The sequence below is a fragment of the Eulemur rufifrons genome, chromosome 7, assembly GCF_041146395.1.
Source record: "Eulemur rufifrons isolate Redbay chromosome 7, OSU_ERuf_1, whole genome shotgun sequence".
In the NCBI taxonomy this organism is placed as follows: Eukaryota; Metazoa; Chordata; class Mammalia; order Primates; family Lemuridae; genus Eulemur; species Eulemur rufifrons.
The window spans coordinates 167,356,722-167,381,098 of NC_090989.1; the positions used below are offsets into that span (position 1 = coordinate 167,356,722).

Consider the following 24,377-nt stretch of genomic DNA (forward strand, 5'->3'; position numbering starts at 1 on the left):
CCTGTTCCCATCCAGCTCCACAAGGGAGGAGAAGTGGATTAAAGACTGGTTGTATGAGAATGTGGCCTCTTCCTATTACCAGCCACCAAGAAGTCAAGCTCTGGTTTTACAACATCTGACACTGTCAGAAACACGGCAACCAGCTAGAAACCAAGGCAGCATAGTCCTGCCACTTGCCCTGGGTCAATCTTTACTGAAAGACTTGCTGTGATATAGTCATATACGAATTTATTTATCATTTAAGTATTTGATATAAATGTGCCAAATTTGACATATATACAGATGAATTTCACAAAATACATGTATCCATTTTTTTTTGTTTTTTGGGACAGATTCTAACTCTGTTGCCCCGGCTAGGGTGCAGTGGCATCATCATAACTCACTGCAACCTCAAACTCAAGCAATCCTCCTGCCTCAACTTCCCAAGTAGCTGGGACTACAGGCATGTGCCACCATGCCTGGCTAATTTTTTTCTGTTTTTGGTAGAGGCAGGATCTTGCTTTTGCTCAGGCTGGTCTTGAACTCCTGACCTCAAGCAGTCCTCCCACCTTGACCTCTCAGAGTGCTAGGATTACAGGCATGAGCCACCATGCCTGGCCTAAATTTTATATTCATGTAAATATATCAAATTATAAAATATATCAAAATTGATGGATAAAATATATCAGCATTTAAATAAAATGTTTTTTCAGAAAGCAAATAACTTTTTTTTGGTTCTTGTACCAGTTTCAAACAGTAGGAGGGCCCACTAACAAAAAGGGACAAGTGGCATATACTTGATCCCACCCTCTGGAGGGGACCACTGATGTTTTTCTCTTTTTGCTGTCAGAAGTTTTAAAAGTGTTTATAAATACATGTTACTGTAACAGGATAAACCTCCACCATAAAGTGGTTTTGACTTTAGTAATATAGTTAAGTCTGGATGTTCATAGATATAGATTTTCCTTATCCTTTTTTAACCACTTCGTATTATATACTAAATGGCAATACCATAATTTATTTACCTAGTTAGCTATTAGTAGATTTTTTCAGTAGTTTCAAATTTTTTTTCTGTGATGAACAACATCAAAGCATTGTATTGACATGTTTGTGCCCTTATCCACTTATCCATGTTGTTTTCCTTCCATAAATTCTTAAAAGTAGATTTCTTGGGTCAGCAAGTATGCCCAGTTTAACTTTGGAAAGGCTATTGCTCATTATAACTGCCCTAAACAAGTATGCTGGTACCCAGTTGACCATTTCCTCATTAAAATGGAGCATTTTTTTTTATTTGAGGGCCATCATTTTAACTCTCAGGGTTCTTTCTTGTGTTATTAAATCTCATTCTTTCTCTTTCCTATGTGTGATACCCAAAGTACTTCACACACTTCAGCTGTTTACATTATGTAAAAATGTCAGTAAGGAACAGAATAAGGAATGTTGACCTCTACACATGCTAAGTAAGTTTTAAAAGTAACTATTTTTTTAAAGCTCCAAATAAATATGGTAATGTATATTTTTGGGTTAGTATTAGTCGACATAGCCTTGCTGAAAATGGGATTCAACTGAATGCTTCAGCCGTACAGAGGTACAGTGAATGCTCATAGATTTTCAGGGCATCATCACATTTGTCTCTTCTCTTATCACCCTACCTCCTGATACTGTACCCTAGTGGCTGCTCTGCCAACCAGACAGAATTCTAATCTCCCTCAGGTTTCATGGGAGGCGGTGCACAGAGTTTCTAAAATTCATAGATAACCTTCCTAGTGGTTTATCTTCTCAACATTAATGCAGATGACTTGAAATCACACATGAAAAATTCCTCTTTCCCTCAGGAGATTAAAAAGAGTGTTTATCTTTGGTGCAGATTCCCAACTAAAATTTTGTTCAGTCTTGTATATCAAGAGATTTTCAAGGGGTTGGGAATATAAGCAGGTGGGTTCCACTTGGTGAAAAGTGACTGATAACGGAGGAAAGACCATGAGGCTCAGGTTTGCTCTTTACTGACAGCCAAGCCCAAAGAAGAGAATTAATATGTCACTTAGATACCTGCTTGAAGTCAGCATTATTAATTTCTTTTTATTATCGAAGAATTTCAACTTAGATCGTAGAGTGTAACTGTACCAGACAGTATAGATTGATCCAAGGCACATTCTAATAGTGGGAGAGAATGTAAGTAGGAGGGTTGTTCAAAAAATAAGCTTACTGTGATGTTTTTAATTAGGCAATCAAGCTTTTGGTGTATTGAAAGCAACTCTTCCTTTCCAGTAATGGCCCGTATTTAGGGGTACTTATTTGATAAGTGGGTTATTGTATCAATTCTCATGCCTCCTATAAGAGGTTATTGTTGGTTCTATCTTTATTTCAAAGTTGAGGGAACTGAATCTCAAGGAGATTAAATGATTTGCCCAAAGTCTACCAGATTGTCTGCCCAGCTCTTATATTCCTTGTGCTTGAACATGGTGCTCTGCTGACTCCCATGGTCATGGGACAGATTGAGATTCTGTCTGGAATCAGGCATGCCTTTTGGTACCATTTGGATAAAGTTCAAATTCAACATCATTGCTGTGCTGCCTGCTTTCCTGAAATGTTGCATCCTACTCTGATGTGCTTTATTGCCTGAAAACCTTGTTTCCATAAACTGCATCAAGCTGGTGATGGTTTGTGTAACAGAAAGAGAAATATTTTCCACTAACATAGCAAATCATTGGATAACTAAATCATGGTATTTTCATAGGATGGGGTTCTCTACAGCAGTAAAAACAAACTGCTGCTGCATGGATAAACATTGTATCACAGATACAACGAGTGCAAGCAGGTGAAACAAGAGACTGGTGTATGATTCCATTAATACATAGAGAATATGGGGGTATCGAATGGAGGGTCTGAAGTCTTTTGGTGTTCTGAAAATATTGGTCTTCACTAGCTGAGGTTGCATGGGTGTTTATATATGCAAAAACTCATCTAACTGTGTACTTAATATTTGTGTACTTTATGTTTACATTATACTTCAATTCAAAATTAAAGTAAAAAGCAAATTACAATATACATTTCATCTGGGGCCTCCACGTCTAATGGGAAAACCATTTTAAACTAAGGACCTCTGTGTTTTAGAGTTGATTCTCAATGAGACCTCTTATTGTCACCCAACTTATAGGTGGGACATGTACCTGCCAACTTTGAGAAGCTAATGTGCAGCCAATAATTTTAAAAGAATTTTGAAGGTTCACAGGAACCAATTTATATATCAGTAGGTCCACACACTAAAGCACATACACTCTATTCACTAGAGGGCTCTCCAGGGTTCTGTGTCATGACCTTCTATGACACTTAGCATGGCAGCATATGCCCTGAGACTTTTGCTCTGTCAGAACCTGGTCACCCAGTTATTATTCAAAGGGACCATCTTTTGTCATCTACAGAGACTTTGATTTTGTTTAAGAAGGCACTGAAGCATGCAATACATTTTACAAAGGTTTCATCAGAAATACAAGAATAAAGTTTGAGAACTTAAAGGGGACCTCTCCCAGTGGGCTGACAAACTGCTTTAATGTGGCTCCTTCTCTGTGCTGTTCTACCCACACAATTACTGCACTGTGCTTCGTATAACAAGGTTGAACTTTGCATCCTTAATGTTCTAAAACAACTCTCACATTTCTCAGAGCACTCTTAGTCTTTTGAGTTACTTTTGCAGCGATACTGAGATCTGAATCACACACCTGTGAAAAGCTGTTTCTAGATTCTTGGAGATTTTCATGTGCTGTTTACAGATACAGTTCATTTACTATGCCAGAAAACTTGGGCAGTACCTGCACCATCATTAGAAGCCTCCCTACTTGGTAGTTGGACCCTCTGTAATTACCATGAATCTGTCAGTCATTCTGCAAAGATAATATGAAGGCTTATCGTGGAAGAGGCACTGGGCTTCCTTTTGCGGTGCATTTCAAAGAAAAAAAAAACTCATAGTCTAGTTGCCATAGTACTAATACTATATCTACCAATACATATATCACTATCACATAACTGACAGACTTGAGCACCTGATGGGCAGAAAAAAATTCATTTTCTGTTTCTCTTTTGCTTTTGTTCATCTAATAGATAGAGGTACAGTACAGTATATCCTAGTACAATTGCTGGCATTTATTAGGTGCTTAGTAAATATTTGTTGAGTGTATGACTTAGTGAATTAATGAATGGTAGATGGTTTAATGGATAGAGATTAGCGTGATAATTTGTGCAGTAATATTTAATGTTAATATTTATTGAATTCTTCATATGTGTCTGGCACTGTGCTAAGTATTTTATGTGGATTGTGTCATTTGACTCTCTTCACAACCTTATAGGGGAAGTACTGTTAATAGCTCCATTTTCCAGATTGAGGAATCTGAGGCTTAGGCAAGTTAAGTAACTTGTTTGTACAACACTGGAATTGGCAAACTTTTTCTATAAAGGGCTAGACAGTAAATATTTTTGGCTTTGCATGCCATGAGGTCTCAGTCCCAACTGCTCAACTCTGTTTTTTTTTTTTTCTTTTTTCTTTTAGCACAAAAGCAGCCACAGGCAATATGTAAACAAGTGGGCATGGCTGTGTCCCAATAAAACTTTATGTATGGAAACATTCAGTGGATAGGATCTGTCCCAGTGGCTATAGTTTGCTGACCTCTGTCACGTCATGTCAGTGATGGAACTGTGATTTGAACCAAAGCAACGTGACTTGGAAGACCACATATTTATCCAGTTAGGAGCGAATTCTGATCCAGAAAAGGAGGGGGGAAAAAGCTAAAAACTTGCTTTGATGGTATTTGGTAGTAATTATTGCTATAATTTTTTAAATTTTATCTTTTTTGCTTTTTGCTTTTCCCCCCAAAGTCCATACCACTTTTTAGTCATGAATTAAAAAAATGATAAAACCAAAGTCCACCACAGTGTAATAATCCCCTGGTCTGTACACTGTGGAGCTTAATGCGTGTGTCACACACATCTTATCATTATATCCCTGCAGCAGCACCCCGGAGGTGTGCATCATTATCCGTTTGCCAGAGTGGTTAAGTCACTTACCTCAGGTCACACAGCCAATAGATGGCCAGGACTTGAATCAAATTCTTCAGCCGTAACTCCCAGAATTTTCTCAACTCTCCAGATACTGTGGCTAAAATTTTCTTTTAACTTCTTCCTCCTCATTTCTTTCACCTTCTTCACCTCTTTCATTAGCTACCTGCTGTTCTTTCCAAAAATCAAACATTGGTTGGCACCAGTACGATGTCAGCACTAAGATGCACCTGGGAACATGAACTCAGACTAAATAAAGTACAAGCCTTGCCCTAGGAGAGATTTTGGTCCGGTCAGGGAAGCAGACATTGAAGCAGGTAATTACAGTGAGGTGTAGTAAGTGCTATGAGAGGATGCACTATAGGTGGTACCCTGGTGACACCTGCAGGGCGTGAAGACCTCTGACCTGCTTAAACTTCCAGGACTCTCCAGCCTACCAACCCGCTGGGCTACACCCTGCTCCAGGAACTGACAAGGTGAAGTTAGTGCAAGGAAGGAACTAAACAGAGTACTGACTTAGCAAACATTTGGGATGGGCCAGGGAAGGCTTCTGGTAGGAGTCACATTGGGCGGAAATCTGAAGACTGAGAACCTGCCCTGCAAAGAGCTGAGGAGGGAGCATTCCAGGCTATGGGAACAGCAGGGGCAAAGAAAGGCCTGGAGGCAGTAAAATGCTCAGAGGAAGAGGAGGGAGGCCTCCTTCCCCTGGACCTGGCAGTGACCCATCGGGATCATGGCAGTAAGAATCTGAGGTTGGCTGGGCCCACATCTGAGAGAGGTTTTAAGCAGCCACGTGGTGTGATAAGGTTTATTGTTTAAAAGATCATTCTGGCCCAGTGGTTCTCATCCCTGCCTGTACATCAGAATAACCTACGGAGTTTTTAAATATCCAGATGCCCAGGCCACACCCCAGGTTGATCAGAACAGTGTTTTGTCATCGTTGTTTTCTGGTTTGGGTTTTGTTTGTTAGTTTGCTTGCTTGCTTGCTTGTTTTTTAAAGCTGGTTGCAGATGATTCCAGTGGGCAGGCAGGACGAGAACCACTGGTCAGTTGGGCAGAGAAGGAGTTAAAGTGTGCTGCAGAGAAAGCAGGGAAACCAGTTAGGTCAGGCTGTTGGAAGTTGTTTAGGTCCAAGGTGGTGTTGACCCAGGTTATGGTTAGAACGGAAGAGCTAGAGAGACGTGGTGGTCAGATTCAAGATGTTTTTATGAGGTAGAATCTTCCAGACTTGCTATGTGGCAAGAAGGGGAGGAATGAAAATAATTCCTAGGTTTGGGGATTTGATCTGCATGGTGAAAAGATGTTACAATTTTATTGAAATGAAAGATTGGAAGATAAAAGATTGGAGTGGGGGTAAGGGGGTCACGAATGACTAAATTTAGACTGAGGATCCCAAAATGATTGGTCTGTCTATAACCAGAATTAGAAGTGTATTTGGATCTTTGTGTGTGCCCAGCTGGGTACCAGCAGGGCTTGCCTGCCTCTTTGGGGAAAGAATGGCTGTAGCTACAGTTTTTAAGGATCTTGGATGTAGTTCTCTTAACAACCCTAGGAGGTTAGGGGGGAAGTAATCCCTACATTACAGATGAGGAAACTGAGGCACAACTAGATTGTAATTAACTTTTCCATGACCGAACAGCTGTTAAGTTGGGAGGTGGTGGTGAACATGGGTGTCTGCCACCTGGTTTCACAAACCCTGCACTTAACCACTGCACCAGTCTCATGTACTAAAGTCGCCGTTTAAGATGAGCTAATTGCACATAACTACAGGAGATCCATCTGCATTGTTTTCTAAGGAGTTACTTATTCCTGGCTTATTGTCAATGACAGTTTTCACAAGATAAGCCTCTTCCTGGCTAAATGTTACCTACACTCCCTTCTTTCCCCCACTAGGACCAATTTTTTTCCAACTGAACTGCTGGAGAAATTGAAAGATCCTGAGCACTGTAGCTTAAATAAGTAGACTACATGCTCTATGAGGAAATCATATTATTTTCTCAAAGGAGAGAGAAGTTAACCCAGCGAGGCAATGATTGCCGGGAACAAACTTTCTGGTTTTCCATTTTGTTCTGCTACAAATGGCACGTTTTATCAATCAAGACCTGCTGGGAAAGATTTTGTCTTTCCTTGTTGCAATTTCATTTTCCTCTTTGTTAAACTCAGGTGCATTTTAAATACAAAGCCAAACGGTTCAGTTGGCATTAATCTGTGTCCTTCTTGAGACGGGGCTGGAGTTTGTTTAGACGACAACTTACTAGAAAGGAATTCTCCTACTTTGCGGATTTAAAGATGTTTGTCCACTTAAATAAGCCATTTGTACCCCCCTCCAACATTGCTGAACTAAGGCTCTTAAATCAGGTGCTCTGACAGCCCCCTGAAAGCAACTTTCATTGATTTGTCCATGGATGAAGTGCAATGTTTAGATGAGTTAACGGGTTTATTTCAGAGAACAATGACAGGGAGCTTAAGTCTCTCTTATAGTATCAGGCACCAAACCCTTTACCGTGAGCACATGGTTTAGAATAGGAAATGGCCTGCGAGGTACTGCTTAAGAGAGTGAATTGATACTTAATCAATCTTCAGAGACTGCATTATGGGAGCAATCATTCAGGGCTCCAAAGGAAGCACAGAGTGAAAAATATCCCCTCCAAAAAGAGAAAAGAAAAAAAGCATTAGAGTATGTACTCAGTTTGCACTTTGCTTGGTAGCTGTGAATCTGAAACAACAGCTGCTCAGGCCACTGTAGATGCCCTGTACCTTGTCCAGGGACAGCTTTCGTTAGGAAGGCCGTTGGTTCAGTGCTGCAATTAACAGCTTTTCTATGTTTGTTTGAACTTAAAAGCTACTAGAAACACTTTGTCCCAGAATTATCGATGTTTATGTACTCCATTTGGGGTTTGCTCATTATTTTTGCCAAGTTTTCCTGGTTGGAACTTGGATTCTAAACATACTCTTTCCTTTCATAGCCGTGAGATAACGTAGCAGCGGAGGCCCATGAGAGGCCCAAGAACTTATCTGGAAGGGTGGGAACTGCCTTTTGGTAGCTGATGCAGCAGTATAAGATAAATGGTGATGTGTGAATTCAGAAACCAGGTCCTCAACTCCTCTGTGGGAGCCAGAAGTAGACTGTCAGCTGTGTAAGGGGCAGCGCTGATGTGTTCAGGGGCATTCCCTATTCCAATACCCAGTTCTTGGCACGTGGTTATCTATTACTATGTAACCAATGACTACAAACTGAGCAGCTGAAAACAACACATATCTTAGGGAGCCCACCTTGTAAAAAACAAAAAACACATATTATCATCACACAGTTTCTAGGGTCCTCTGATTCTGAGCTTCTCACAAGGCTGCAATTAAGGTATCAGCTGGGACTACAGTCTCATCTGAAAGTTCAGCTGGGGAACGATTCACTTCCAAGCTCACTGAGGTTGTTGGCAGAATTCAGTTCCTCAAGGGCTGTTTGAGGAGTTGAGTACCCCCTTAGCTGTTGGCCAGAGGTCGCTTTCAGTTCCTTGTCATATGGGCTTCTCCAGAGTGTGCAAGCTGAGTAGACAGTAATGGTACCTGCTAGCAAGGTGGAGGTTAGAATCTTTTGTAACCTAATCATGGAAGTGAAGTTACATCCCATTGCCTTTGCCTCACAATGCAGCCCACCTTTAAGGGGAGGAGATTACACAAAGTCCTAGATACCTGGAGTCAAGGATCATTGGAGACCACCTTACAGTCAGCCTACCACAGCCACAGTAAACACTTGGAGGAACATATTTGTTGAGTGAATGAGCTTAAAGAGCTAGGTGCTTATAATTTGGGCTGAAGGCACCATACCATTTTTCCTCTGCCATTTCTTTATACACCTATCAAGGGATGTTTTTAAGGTCATTCAGGCCATTTTAATATTTTATATATGATACCCACATGATATTTACAGTCTTCCCCCATCCCTAACAGTGCAAAATGATGACCTCACCTACTCCTAAGGAGGAATTTTTTCAACAGAAGGAGCAATCTGGCAACCCCTTTGATCCAATATGCCTTGTCTCTTGTATTTTTCTTGCTGTGTACATGGCAGGGATTTAAAGCAGTCCCCACTCAATACTTTCTGGATTTTGAGTCTTTTGTAAATGGAGTGCCCCGAGCAGCTTTTTGCTTGGAGGGAATGAAAAAACAAGGGTGAGAGTTCATATCTAATGTGTTGTGGCTGAAGTCACTTGCTATGTGTGAAAACAGTCGGCTCTGCTTTGTCCGCTAAGCCTTTGATATTGTTGGGGCTTTTCGGTGCATGGCACGATTATTAACAAGGGAAAGTCCGGCACTGCCACACCGACTGGAGAGAAACTTGCAGGAAAGTCACTGAACCTGAAATAAGCTTCTCTTGCCCCAGGCTTCCCCCAGATCTCATACTTTTTTTTTTTTTTTTTTTTGTTTAATTCAAAGGTCATGACAATATCTGTGTGAAATGGTTTGCATTGCAGCTTGAGACTCTCTAGGTTGTGCTTTGCGAGGTTGGAATTTCTTTTTTGCCTCTTTCCTGTTCCAGGAACAACCTGTACTTTGAGAAGACTGACAGGGGTGGGGCAGGCAGGTTCTGGAACCTCGTCTTGAACTGCTGCAACGGCTTCCCCACTACATTCTTGGCTGTGAAACACAATGCATTAAAAAAAAGACAAAGAAAGACAAAAATCACCCTGTGGCCCCCTCTGGGAGCACCATTTGCCAGGAAACCCCAGCCTGCCTACTTCCTCCCTCTCTCCTGCTTTGGCTTTGAAATGGAGTGTTGGGTGAGTCCAAAGCCAGAGGAAATGGAATTTGTATACCCAGCCCAGGACAGTTTGATCCTCATGAATATGAGAAATCGCCTGAACTGACAATAGACAAGCCAGCTGCTGGCAGGACCTGCCATTGTACAGATTTGCTCCCGGCCTCCCGTCACCCTGCAGGGGTTGGTTTTTCCAGTAATGCACTTCCTCCAAGCCAAGTCTGACAATTAGCTGGGAAATATTCTGGTGGCCTGGGGAGGTAGGGGCAGAGGGACAGAGAATGGTCAGTTTAAGTTGACGAAGAGCACAAAATTCATTTCTTCAGTGCCCTTCTCTGGCCATGACTTTCAATTCTCTGGAGATGAATAACCTGTGAATTGACTGGTTTCCATTAATACTATGAATTAGCAGTAAGTAGCCATGTCAGAGCTCAAGCTCCGTTTGAAGGGGGGGACAGTGAATCCTATTAGCATTTATAATTGTGTTTTCTTTTCATATTAATCCCTTCCTGTGGCTGAGGAATTAAGAGTTTTTCTCATCTGCTGCTAGAAACCAGTCCCAGGCATCTGTCCCTGTCAAGTGCTAGAAAGCAGATGATGATACAGGGCCATCCCCTTCCCCTTGGACAGGAGCTCTCTCCTCTCCTGTAAGACACCTGTAAGGTGACATTTTGTGTATCTATTAGATTAGGCTTAACGTGTGATTGCAGAATTTTAGTAGTCAAATTCAAAGTAAGCCTCCTCCTGACCAGGAATCCACACTTGGTTATTTGCCTTTAGCTGAATTTCACACAAAGTCCTACAGCTTCGCAGAGCTCCTTTTTCCCTGGCCACTCCTCACTCTGCGCTGTCTCGGTTTTCCTCTCTGACTTTATTCCGTGGCATTGTGTGATGCTAAATGCGCCAACACCTCTGATTCTTTTTCTTTAGGATCCCATTGCAGCAGTGACAGTCAGGAGAGGATAGAAAATGATGCTGGGATGTCAAAAGGGAAAAAAAGAAATTTCTACATCAGAAACAGACCATAGGCTGTACAAGAAGAAAAATGATATTTGTGAGCACTAAAAAGAAGAGTCAGGAAAAGGAGGGTGTTTTCAGTAGAGCTCAGTGGTTAGTGGTTTTCATGCTAGGATTGTCTTCTTGAGCACAGATACGTTCCCTAAATTATCGACAAGTGTTTAATTTATTAATAAAGGAAGCTGGTCGGTCCTCTGTCGCTGGGTAAGGATAAACTGAAATGCAGGGGTGGGAAATAGCCAAGTTATAAATGGTTTGTGCCAGGAAGTTCTCGACAGCAACTTGAACGAAAATCTGGTGAATGGTAACCAGGATATTGAAGTCAAAATGAAAGAAGCTGCAGCATCCTTGCCACACGGCTCTTTAGGTAGGAGCTGTGGAGAGAAAGGAGAATCAGGTGAGAAACCAGGCCTGCTGAGACGTGCTTGCCTGAAATGCCAAGGTAGCTTCTGAATGCACAGTTACCTGCTAACCGTTGCAGTGGTCGATCATCATCTCTGCTGCTCAGGAGGGCTGTGTAGACTCTCTGGTCCCACGGTTTGTCGCTTTCTTCTACAGCCGTGGTTAACGGTGTAGCCATTCCACCCTCAGCAGGCATAAATCTTTTTTCCCCCACAAGAAGATATTGGTTGGATGTGATGTTTATGGGACTAACGGAGCAACTGGCAATGTCGGATTCAAGGCAAGCAGGTTATCTTGGCCATCCTATTTAGCAGATATCGAGGACTTGATAGGTTGAAATTTATTAGGCTCCAAGTCAAGGGCCAAATAGCACAGGGGGCAGCAGGCAGCACGCGTCTGCACGCAGGCACACGCAGATGGTGGGGCCCGCTCTGCCCCCATTCCATGTTGCTTCACGTGGGAATAAATGCCAGCCCTCCTGTAGAGCCTGGATTATTAACACATCTCTAGAGATTATTGATAAGTTGACTACTAATTTCATAATTAGTTGGATCCTTATGGTCGGCTATTAATTGAAAAGAAAATTTTATGGAGTTTAGATTTCATCTCCATTTCTATGAATGTGGCCTTTAATCCAAACCTGCATGTCACCGAGGCCTTGGTGGGACGGTGGTTAGCAGAGCTGCCTTTCAAACCTACGTGTCATGAGTTTCCGTGTCGTTGATGTCTCTGTACGTTGGTTATATCTAAAGACAACTGACAAGCTTTAATTCAGAGCCATCTCTCTTGTTTGCGTGCCATCCTTTTGAAGATGACTAATGCCACGAAAGCTCCTCTGAAGTACAAGTGCCAGGAGCTAAGTTTTGCAATGAGAGCACAAACTCTGCAGGGAAAGGGGGTGTCTGTTTCTTTCAGTCCATTTTAAGCTCATTTGTGCAATTGCTGCCTTCTCAGTATTACCGCGTAACTCCTTTGATCTTAAAGTGGAAGGAAGCAAATTTCAAGGGCCAGGAAAACTCCTCCTGTGCCTTTAAAAGGAGCAGCATATTACAAAATTGACTGGATATCAAATAAAACATAAATTTAATTCTTTCAAAATTTGAACTCAAGGTGGTATTACTTTTAGAGCCAGGCACATTGACGGGTTCAGGGATGAAACTGCTGTTGTTTGACATTCACTTAAATTTGAGTGTTTAGGTCAGCTTGTTGCCCAATATTATCTCCCCTTTATTGGATGCTGCATTTGTAATCAGTATTGTACTCGAAGCTTTAGACTTTTAATCCCCATAACAACCTTATGAGATGCTGTTCCCATTTTGCAGATGAGGACACTGAAGCTCAAAGGGTTATGCCTCACTCAGAATTCCGTATTTTCCCTATCCCTTGGCCTCCTCCACCTTGGATGGAGAACAAAATGCAAACACAGGTTGCTAAAACAGCCGTCTTCACTGTTGTCATGTTTCAAAGCTGCCAAAATTGCTTAGCTTATGCTCATGAATTTTTTTTAAGTTTGCAAATTGATTGAAACAGTGAGTGAAAGGGATTATTTCAGTTAGGGTTATGCCTTACTGGAACAAATCCACTTATTAGCATGCTATTTGAATTCCCCACCCTGAGTTCTGGAACCAAGACATAGACTGGAGAATAAGCTCAGTATTATTAGTAAGTTACTTTGACCAGCCAATAATCTCCATTTTCTCTCCCTTTCTCCTCATCCCTCTTTTCCACCCCAGCCATATAGACCAGCTGTGGAGCTGAATAGACACTGTGGAAGTATTTTGCATTTAGAATCTGGGATCAAATCCTTGAGCTCAGATGAGGCCAGGTCTGAGCATCAGACACAGATCCTATAATCAGAAGTGACCAGAAATTGAACCTGGACTAGGTTGCCCTCTTATTTTCCTTTTGCATGGTCTACAAATGTTATTGGTGAGTGTTAGTCATGGAGGATTAGGAATACTTTCTTTGGGCCTTCATATCATCAGATAAGAATAAATGCATTTAAAAGTTCCTGTCTTAGTCTATTTTGTGCTGCCATAACAGAATAGCACAGACTAGGTAATTTCTAATGAATAGCAATTTATTGGCTCACGGTTCTGAAGGCTGGGAAGTCCAAGAATGTGGTGCTGGCATCTTGTGAGGGCTGTTTTGCTGCACCATTGATATCTTGGGACAGGTAATTCCTTGTTGTGGGGAGTCATTCTAAGCATCACAGGATGTTTAGTAGCAACCCTGGTCTCTACCCCACTTGATGCCAATAGCCCCTCCCCCTCCCCCCAGTTGTGACAACCAAACATGGTGGAGGGGCATCCCATGACTGAGAGAGAGCAAGAGGGGGCCAAACTCATTTTCATAACAAATTTGCTCTGGAGATAATGACCATAATCTGTTCACGAGGGCAGAGCCCTCAGACCTAATCACCTCTTAAAGGTCCCACTTCTCAACACCGTTGCATTGGAGATTGTTTCCAACACTCGAAATTTAGGGGATGCATTCAAACCATAGCAATCCCCCAACTACACAATGTGCCCTCAGTTGGGATTGAAGATCAGAGTATCTGAGAAGTGTTGCCATGACAGAGGAGGGATAACGTAGTTTTGGAGAACGATGTGAGTTGATCAGGTGGGCAGCAAATGCTATGTCTTGTGATGTGGAGTTTCATTGAGAAACCTTTGAGACAAACCATAAGCAAAGTGTATCAGTTAAAAAAAATTATTGACGTCGTGGCCTGCCCCCCATCTTCCACCTCTAAACACACTTACAGAAACTGTAACAGTTAAATTTTGCTCTGTAACAAAATGATCCAATTAATTAAAACAGAAATCATTGTATTATTTTGTGATTCGGTAGGTTGTCTGGTCAATTCATCTGATTAGGGTCAGCCCAGCTGGTCTCTGTGGACTGCAGAGAGTTCAGCCGAGACTGGTGATCTTGAATGTAGTCACTCACCTGTCTGGTAGTTGGCAGGCTGGTGAGTCTAGAATATCCTCAGCCTGTGTCTCCTATATGTGATCTCTCTTCCTTCAGTAGGATGGATAACTTGGAATTCTTCACCTGGTCTTCTCAGGATTCCAAAGAATCCAAGAGCTTTGTCAGTGTCTGTCTGCATCGTGTTCACTCACTTTCCATTAGTCAAAGTGAGTCATGTGGACAAGCCCAGTTGTAAAGGGTGGAGAAGTTCATATACACTGTTGATGGGGCAGGGCAAAGTCAAATTACAAAGGTGCATGTGACAGGAATGGGACGAATTTGTGGCCATTTTTTCTAACTCCCACAGATATTGCAGTAACTACAGGTAATTCTACTGGCATGAACATGAATCAAAGAGACCAGCTTTTTGCCTACAACTTCAATTTGGTATAGAATCTTTCTCTGGGCTCTTATTTTATGCTATTCTAGCCTTTTGAAATTTAGCCACATTTACGGGTTAGATTTTCTCATCTTACACTCTCTAGTTGTGATTGCATTTTTGACCATGTTTTTGAATTTTGATCAAATTACTTGCTGTGGTACAAATGTGATTTTTCTTCAGATACGATTTTTATTTGGTGTATTCTGTGGTGTATGTTTGCCTTTTCCAGAATGTTTCATGCTTTAACCAGTGTGTTTAACCCCTGGCTTGAGCTTGCCCTCAGGCAATTTGGAGGCACATTCCTGCCGACTCCCAGAATTCAACCTTTGTGATCTGATACACCAGATTCCCATCTACTGATCCTTTTTTTTTTATTTGTAGTATTTACAATATAGTACCAAATTCCACGTGACTTTATTAGTCTATAAACATGACATGGTGTATAATGACACCCGTGTTCTGAATTTAGGTGTAACTCAGGGCTCCAGACATTAGGCTGTAATCACTGTCAATTCCCAGAGCATCTAATCAGGGTTTCTCTGCGCCATTGACATCTTGGGACAGGTAATCCCTTGTTGTGGGGAGTCATTCCAAGCATCCTAGGATGTTCAGCAACAACCCTGGTCTCTACCCCATTTGATTCCAGTATCCCCTCCCTCCCCTTGTTGTGACAACCAAAAATGTCTCCAGGCGTGGTAAAATGTCCCCCTGGGAGGGCAGAATCAGCCCCAGTTGAGAACCACTGGTGTCACCTGGAGATGCTGAGGCAGAGCAGAGGAGTGTGGGTTATTGTCAGAGAGAACAAGCGAGGAGCAGCAACTCAGCAGGGAAACTGTGTAAGGGTAAGAAAGAGTATAGAGAATGTTCAGTCTCATTAAAATTCAACCTAGGGATGGCTCTGGATTCCTCTGAATTACCTTGGAAGCATCAAATTGGGTCGTGCTACACAGTGAAAGGTTCATCAATATCTCAACTTCATTATGTTAGAAGTGGATTCAATGTAAACACTATCCCTGGGGCCGGGGTGGGGATCAGGAGCTGTGCTGACCACAGATAATGGGTTTTTAAAAACTCTTTTATTTTGGAAAAAATGAAACATACACAAAAGTAGTGAAAATTATATCATGACCCATCCTATACTCATCACCCAAGGTCGTAAATGATTGATTCAAGGACAGTCTTGTGGCATCTGTACCCCACTCACTCCCCCTGGTGTTCACTCTTGGATGGATTATTTTGAAGCAAATTGCAGATATTTCATTTCATTTGTAAATCAATCTCTCTCTCTCTCTCTCTCTCTTTCTATATAGATAGATAGATATAGATATAGGAAAGTACCCAAAGCCACAACTGTAATATGCTGATAGAATTTTAATCTTCTAGAACAAAGACAAGAATGAGAACTTCTGCTAAGTAGTATGAGAAAGTTAAGGAGAAAAATAGGTGGGATTAAGACCAAAGAGGCTTGACTTTTGGGGGGATTAGAGACCCCAGAAGGAAATGAAGGTGGGAGACACTCCCTCTTGTTTTGCATAACTCTCAGAAATGCCCCGTGGAGTGTATGACTTTTTCCAGAGGACCGGGGTCTTTCCAAAGGAGAATAGGCTGGCAGAGAACTTACCCATTTTCTCAAAGGAAGGGAAAAACACAATCACTGGAAGGTATTGAAATAATTTAGTCAATGATGGATTGCTCTCTGATGACTTCCAATGACTTTTTAGCCCATCAGGGTCTACTTTTAATAAAACAAAGCAAGAAGACAGTCTTGCAGTTACTTTTTAAGATTTTCCTAGGACTATGGTATTTCTCTCCTGTTATAATGTATTCTGAGAAGTTTCTTTCTTTTGATTTAGACTTCCTCACTTGATTTTATTATGTCATAAATCTCCTGCATTTGGTGAGCACCATGGTATATGTGAGACCCAAGCAGCGTGCTAGATAATATCTATTCCCTCCCTCCGCCCCCCGCTTCTCTTTAGAAGATTAAACTGAGGCTGTTGTGTCTGATGCCAGAATAGATTTAACCAATCATGTTTCCTTTACATGTAGGTCAGTCCAAGGGACAATTCTGCACTGGATCCTATTATCCATGGGTTGAAGGGCGTCGTCCATCATGGTAAGTACGACACATACACTTTCTTTTGCTGCGATGTGAAGAGCTCAGATCTCCACCTAAAGGAATCGGGTTATCTTGCAGAGGACAGAGGGTGACACCCATTCCTCATCTGCTGATGTTGAAGGGCATTAGAGCCATTATTTGATGGGTAAAGAGCACACCCATTTATTACCTGCAAATGGGTCTGGGTGAAGAGTAAGCAATTTGTTTCTCCTCAGGTACCATTTTGAATGCGTATGTTATAAATCAAAATGCCCTAAGATGTACTATTCATATGTGTTGAACTTGCCATTTCTCTCATATTTCTCCCCCCAAATATTCTTCTTTCAGTTATCTTTTCATTTATAAATTTTTTGATTTCTGTCTCAGATTTAGGGAAAAAATTTAGCCACGACAAGTTATTAAAAACTTTGCAGCCTGTGAGCATACGTCACGCAGCTACTGGAATGGGAAAGGCTAGGCTGCTGTGCAGCAAACCTCTTATCCTCAGGCATAAAACTGGGAGAGAAAGTAAGATAAATGGATTCTGTCTTTTCCAACTCGTTTTTATTGGAAGAATTTCCCTGCAACTTCATTATCGGCACTGCATCATTGCCTGTGACATCGGGATCCTCTAATTTCAAACGTACCCTTGTCTCAGTGAGGTATGAAGTCTAGATGTAATGTAATGATTTGCAAAGTTTTAACAATCTAATTAGAATTCCAAAGACATTGACAGAAATAGCATTAGGAACCATAATAAATCTCCCCTTCATCTCCACAGCTGTGATAAAATGTCTTCACACCTTTAGGGGAGGATTGTCTTTAGACATTAGCCAGCTCCATAGAGCTTAGCAAACCTCCTCCCCTTCTCTTTCAGGGAAACTAAAACGAGTTGTCAGGGCTTGATTGAAGCAAGTAAGATTTTTGGATTAATTGCTCTGTTCTCCAAATTGTCACTCACGCAGCAGATAACAATAATAAACCTAATGAAAGCAGGAAAACAGGGTAACAGAAAACACCCCACAAACATTTTCATTATAGGAAGTTTCCATTGCTTCTTCCCCTTCAGTAAGGGCACTAATCCCGTCTGTAAGGGTTCTGCACTGGTGACCTAATTATCTAATACCATCAACTTGGGGATTGGAATTTCAACATAGGCTGTTGAACGTGGGAATATAGGCTATTACACGTGGGAATACTTTACCTGGCTCTGGGAAGGTTGCGGGGATGCCTGGGATGTGGTTTCAACCCTACTCTCTCAAGTCAGAGGAGCCCTGCAAAAGGTAATTACCTGCAAAGGAAGTTCACTTACTTATTTGGCAAAAATATGTTGCACGCCCACACTGTGCAAACACGGAATTGGAGCATTGATTAAGACAGACACAGGCCAGCCCTCATGGGCCTAGAAGGGAAGTGAAGTGCTGCTTTCCTCTTCCTCCAGCCTGCCCGGTGCCACCTCTCCCAGCCATTGCACCTGCTGTTTCTTCCATCGAGACAGTTCTTCCCTCGAATGTACCGAGAGTGTAGCCCTCTTATGCAGTTCAGGTCTCAGTTCAGATCTTGCCTCCTTAGAAAGTTCTTTTAGTTATCCTATGTAATCCCTCCTCCCCACTCCCATAACTCCATTACATTGTCTCAAGTTTGTTTCTTCAAAGCATTTAAACGTGTCGGGAATGACGTGTTTGTTTATTCACTCACATATCGCCTACTTGAGTATGAGCTTCGTGAGGGCAGGAAGCCGTGTCTCTGTGGCACGCTATACCCAACAAATAGTGCTCGGTAAACATTAGCCAAGTGAGGGAATCAAGTGAACATCAGTAAGTGAAAATATCAAAATATAAAATCGGACGGAGGGGAAGAAGAACTGAAGCCCACACGAGTTTTGCTTTGATGGGGAAGAGAAAGGAGTAGGAGTTTGTCATTCTTCCAGAACAGAATAGACATTTGAAATAGTTTAAAAAAAAAAAAAAAGCTTTTATTGGCACTAGAAGCATTTTCAGTTGAAGGTCCTAGGAGGGATTTGAATGATCTGTTAATTTGAAGGAACATAAATAATCGTGCCCTTCACAGAGTCTCTGGCTTGGGAATGATGATAGAGATGTATAAAGAGAAAAATCAATATGGATTTCTGTTGCACTTCAGAAATGGCTTTTATTTCTTCAGCTCTGGGAGTCATATCTTAAAATGTTAATTTCTCATTAAGTGATTTTTTTTTTTTTTTTAAGAAAGAATGTTTTAAATGTTCTTCAGCTGAAACAGCAGCAAGTAGCCTGGTCATACCTGCCTACCGCAGTTGGCAGATGGTCAGCAAGGTCCTCTGTGAAGCAGACGCCAAGGGGGAATTTTAGGTGCAAGAGAGATTTTGGCAGGGAAGGGCTGCCTGGGGAGAGAGGGGCAGGGGTAGGTGGGGAGAGTATTCAGACCGCGATGCAGGTCTGACACCTCCGGAAGGAGAGAGGGAAGCTAGGAGCGTTGGCTGAACGCAGCTCTAAGGGAGCCTTGGCCAGGCTGTCGGAGAACCCAGAGCAAAGACTGCCCCTGAGAGGAGCCCTGGGCTGGCAGGAATAGCCCAGCCCTCACTTTCCACTACGTGTGGTCACTGGCTGGAACATCCCAGCAAGAGCAGCCTGAGTATGGACATGGGTGGATCCCAGAGGTGCAGATGCTGCAGGCTGTCAGCTGAACGACCCTCCTCAGGGAAGCTGTCTCTGGAAGGAAGATGTCATCTCAGGGTGCCCTTCTATGAGTGGCATGGAGCTTCATATCCTTCTTCCAAGGACACCTTCCCTACTCATGCTCCCAAGGGTTTTTCTACTTGATCCTCCTCACTTTTAAAATGTTCAGAGATTCTTACAAACAATGCTGGTTAATTTTGGCCAGTTACTGAGTGCCTAATCTAAGTATACCACAAAGTTAGGCATTGGGTATGTGGACTCACCGTCACTGTGTTTATAGGCTCTTGGGAGAGGCACGTGGTTAAGCACGTCATGACATTAACACGTGGGGAGCAACAAACTTGACTCAGACTTGAGAGTTTGGAAGTGTCTCAAAGTGACCATTAAGACCTAGCCGGGCGCGGTGGCTCACGCCTGTAATCCCAGCACTCTGGGAGGTCGAGGCGAGTGGATCGTTTGAGCTCAGGAATTCGAGAGCAGCCTGAGCAAGAGCGAGACCCCGTCTCTACTAAAAATAGAAAGAAATTAGCTGGACAACTAAAAATATATATAGAAAAAATTAGCCAGGCATGGTGGCACATGTCTGTAGTCCCAGCTACTCAGGAGGCTGAGGCAGGAGGATCGCTTGGGCCCAGGAGTTTGAGGTTGCTGTGAGCTAGGCTGACGCCATGGCACTGTAGCCTGGGCAACAGAGTGAGACTCTGTCTCAAAGAGCACAGAAACCGTCCGAGCAGAGAAGACATTGAGGCAGGGCAAGTGTGTAGATAAAGGGGTCTGTTGCTAAGAGAGGATGTCATATGTTTGAGGCTCAGAGCACGGTGACATTGCTTCTCTGATGCTGGGGAGAGAGACCCTAGGAACCTCTTGGCCACATAAAGTGCTGTTTCGTATGTGTTCATTTTTCTAGATAAATTGTGATCCTTACAAATTGGAGTTCCATGAGGAAATAGAATGGAGGAGGTGATTTGCCATTGACTTTGGCCATCTACCTATCCATCAAGCAGTAGTAGGCAGAAGCACTGAAATATGTCTCATTAAGTATTTTATTTTTACTCTACCACCAGCGTCCACGAGAGAGGAAAGATTTAGGGAGACGCTGGGAACCCTGCTCACTGCATTGACTCAGCATTTATGGTGCTTTTGGTATACAACAGCCAGCATTGCCGCTATGCCTGATATATAAATGTTATTAATAATTCTTAAGAACTTAGTCTAGTTCTAATTTGTTTAAAGCCCATTTTTGAAAAAAACCTCTTTGTGAATTGGTATAGAAATGTAGTCTGTCCTTATAAGTAATTTTACCTAATTATCCGATGTTAAGTCACGTGCATTATGTCCTGTGTCAGTTAAAATGTATATATATTTTTCTGTCATGTTTTTGGATCACCTCCTTTCTGTTTTTGTAGTACTCACCCCCGGAAAACCCAGCAGGCTGTTGGTGTACACGTGTACACACCGTCGAAAGGCCTCAAAACACTGACCACCCTCTCATGTCAATCACCTATAAAAGACCTCTTTTCTATTCCTGAAAGGAAACTTACTAGTGGCAATTGTTTGGTCATTGAGTTTTGTCTCTTTGTCCCTCTTCTTCCAGTCCCTTCTCACTGTCATGTTCCCCTGCCCTGGATGTACCACCTTAGCAAGGCACAGAGAGGCTTCTTTTTCTTTCAGAGAAAATGTGACAGGGATGGTTAGAAATCGCCTCAGACACAACGAAATCTTCCATTGGTCAGAGCTAGACGGCCGCTCTCCCTGTCCTTCCTCCCCGGGCTCTTCCAAGAAAACCATCAGTGAACAAACAAACAAATTATCACCTGAGAACACCCTTTTATTAATGTCACAAAATGAGGCTCTTGCAAGCTTTTCTTGTCAAAATCCAGCACTGGAAGTTGGGACTATGACAAGATCGACAGTTTCATTGCAGAAAGAGCTTCCCTGAGTGACTAGTTTATTCACTGGGCTTACCTCTGGGGGTGGCCCCCTCCCTTTTTCCCCCAGTCCTGTGACACTCATCATGTCCTTAGCAAATCTACCGACGATGTTCTAGAGTAGCTGTAGTCACTGCAGGCCTCTAGCAGAAAGAAAAGAAATAAATTTGCAAATATGTATTGCCTGCCCAGCCGAGTGTTTTGAGACCGTGGTAAGGACTATTTAAGAAGCTCTGTCTGTTCTTTTCTCCTTATTCCACCTGCTGCGACTCAGATTTCTACAATAAAGAGTAACGTGGAAGCGTCTCCAGACCTGGCGCTCCTCTGAGTATCTTCTAAAGCAGTGGGTAACCTTCATCTTGCATGACTACTGTTGCACCACCGGCCACAGATACACTGTGTAAAAAGAAGCCAGCCCCAGGGTGTGGTGCTGCTGGTACTCTGCTGGCCTGCAGATGAGGCAGCCCCTTCAGAAAGCCTTGTGCCCATTTCTGCCAACGTCACACATGCGCCCTACCCTCTGAGCCAGCAATTCCACACTTAGCAATATCCCAGGGGAAAATGTCCACAAAAGATTTGTACATACGAGCTTTGGTCACAATAGCTCCAAACGGGAAACGCCCAAATGTCCATCAGTGGGAGCGTAGATATACAAGTTGTGGAATATTTATACAATGGAATATTATACAGCAATTAAAAATAATGAACTGATTTACACAAAAACAAAACAGCCCCTGTTGCATCGCTCTGCTTATGTAAAGTTCAAGAACAGGTCCATCCATAAAACTAATCCATGGCAATAACAGTCAGAATAGTGGGGTGTTGGGGTATTTGGTGAGAAGGAACCCAAGGGAATTGTCTTGAGTGATAAAAATGTATTAAATATATCTTGATCTGGAGGATGATTGCATAGGTATATAAAAATTTACCCATTTGTTTCCTTAGATGTGTGCATTTGACTATTTGTAAATGAAAGAGTAGCCCATACATATAATACATTAATTTCTCAAGGATGTTATAGCCACAAAGCTTAAAAACAAAATCCAGCAGTGTGCAGCAGGTACTCAAATAATAAAAATCCTGACAGTGTTAAAAGCGTTGGCAAGGATATGAATGCAGGAACTCTCATACATTGCTGTTTGGGAGGATAACTTAGTATGACCGCTCTTTGGAAACCAGTTTGGCAGTATCTAGTAAAGTTGATCTAGGAGTCCCACTCCTGTGTGTGTCCCCTACAGAAACTCAGATATAACCATACCAAGAGTTGTGTACGAGAATGTTTGTGGCATTGTGTTTTCTATCTGCCCAAACCTGGAAATGCTTCCGATGGCCCTCAGTAGCAGGCTGAATAAATACAGTGTGATGGAGTCATTTCACCATGAAGAAAAGAACGGCCCACTCAACAACATGGGTATATCCGCGATCCATAGAGTTGAGTGAGTAAAGTAAGATTCTGTGGAATACATTCAACATAAAGTTCAAAGAATGAGAAAACCCAACCTGTATTGCTCAAGAATGTGCATATAGGTGGTAAAACTATTAATTAAAGGAATGCAAAGTAATGAGTATTTCAAAATGAGGCCGGCGCTTACTTCTTGAGGGCAGGATGGCAGAGTGGCGAGAGGCTGGCCCAGGGAGGGGTGGCAGGGTCTCCTCCTATTCTGAGTGGGGGTCACACACCAGGGTTCATTTCAGGATTATTTCTCAAAGTGCATTTATGTTTTGCACACTCTTCTGCACGGGTGTTCTACTTCACAATCAAAGAAGACAACGATTAGCATTAGAAAGTAAGAGATTCAGACAGCACTTTCCTCTGGGATGCATCATGTACCAAGTGGCCTCACAGCAAGCAAAGAGGGGAGTGACAGCACTTTCTTAAAAACTTTTTACCATAACTACCCCTGACAGGCTGTTTGTTCTCTCTACAAATTGATTGCGGGCCAACGAAAGAACTGTGGCTGCCTTGGAATTGTATCATTAAGAGGTGACTTTGGAAGCAGATATCTCCTTGTGGAGTTTAGAAAAAGAAAATCAGAAACAAAGGGGATGGGGTGTCAGGTGACAAGTCTAAAGACAGAAGGCCCCTCCCTGCTTCTGTGCTGGTGCACACTTGCTCTGCACCAGGTAAGGGTCTGATTCGGCCACCAGGCATCACTGACTCCTCTAGAAACCCTCTGAGGGTTGTTCAGAAAGGCAAGTCAGGCAGGCAGTGGCTGGGTGACTTGCCCAAGGGTCACACCTTAAGAAGTGACCCAGCCCAGAGTCAAACTAAGGTCCTCATGACTTCAAACTGGCCCTTGTTACTCACAGGCCATCTCCCCCTCTTTTCTCTGCCAGGGTCCCTGCCTATAGATTTCTGTTTTGATTGAGGCTTATCATACAGGCTTCATTGAAGGAGCAAGTGAAGACATTTAACAGGACCATAATCTGTCATTGTCACTCTGGCACCATTGTGACTGTCTCTGGGGTCTAAGATCATGAAATAAAACTATCTGAGGCTAAATGCTAAATGAAAACATCTTGTGGGGACTTTGGACGAAGAAGACAAGACAATCATAGAACAAGGGACTTTTGGGGGGAACAAAACGAATCCATTGGGCAGATATGGTAGTCTGTGTCATGTTGTTACAACCCAGCAGCAAGAAGATAGAGCAGAGGTGAGTTAATGCAGCTTGAGGGGTTCTTGCCTGTTTTGTGTATGTGAACTTCAAACTCCTTTAATCTTGAAGTCCATCCATCCTTCCATTCATTGAGTGTCTAATAAGTGCTACTCAAGGTGCTAAGGGCAAGATGAACAAGATTTCCCTTGTCCCTTGGGTAAATTTAATCTCCTGAAGAATCTTTTCTTTCTTTCTTTTTTTTTTTTTTTTTTTTCCTTTGGCCCTTGCCATTCTTGGTGCTAAAAAGACTAATGTTATTTGCATGCAAAGTAATCTCATGTGTTCACACAAATAAGCAGGTGGACCTTCGGAATGAGCTTTTCCAAAAAGTCTGCATTATGGAATGCTTTTAAAGACATGAAATTTTGTTCTTTTTTTGCTTGAAATTTGACTCTCAGGAACACAACTAAACAAGGATTCTAGATCAATGCTGTGCAGAGTTCAGGCTGGCCTGGGTTTGG

The 24,377-nt window shown here is 42.4% G+C and overlaps 1 protein-coding gene across 4 annotated transcripts in view; it reads left to right on the forward strand.

Moving 5' to 3' along the window:
* PTPRG (protein tyrosine phosphatase receptor type G) overlaps window positions 1–24,377 on the forward strand; it is a 668,714-nt gene that overhangs the window by 492,442 nt on the left and 151,895 nt on the right. For all 4 annotated transcript variants that reach the window (XM_069476009.1, XM_069476010.1, XM_069476012.1 and 1 more), the window contains exon 6: window positions 16,605–16,671. In XM_069476009.1, coding sequence (XP_069332110.1) covers window positions 16,605–16,671 — 67 coding nt within the window. The remainder of the gene's footprint in view (window positions 1–16,604; window positions 16,672–24,377) is intronic.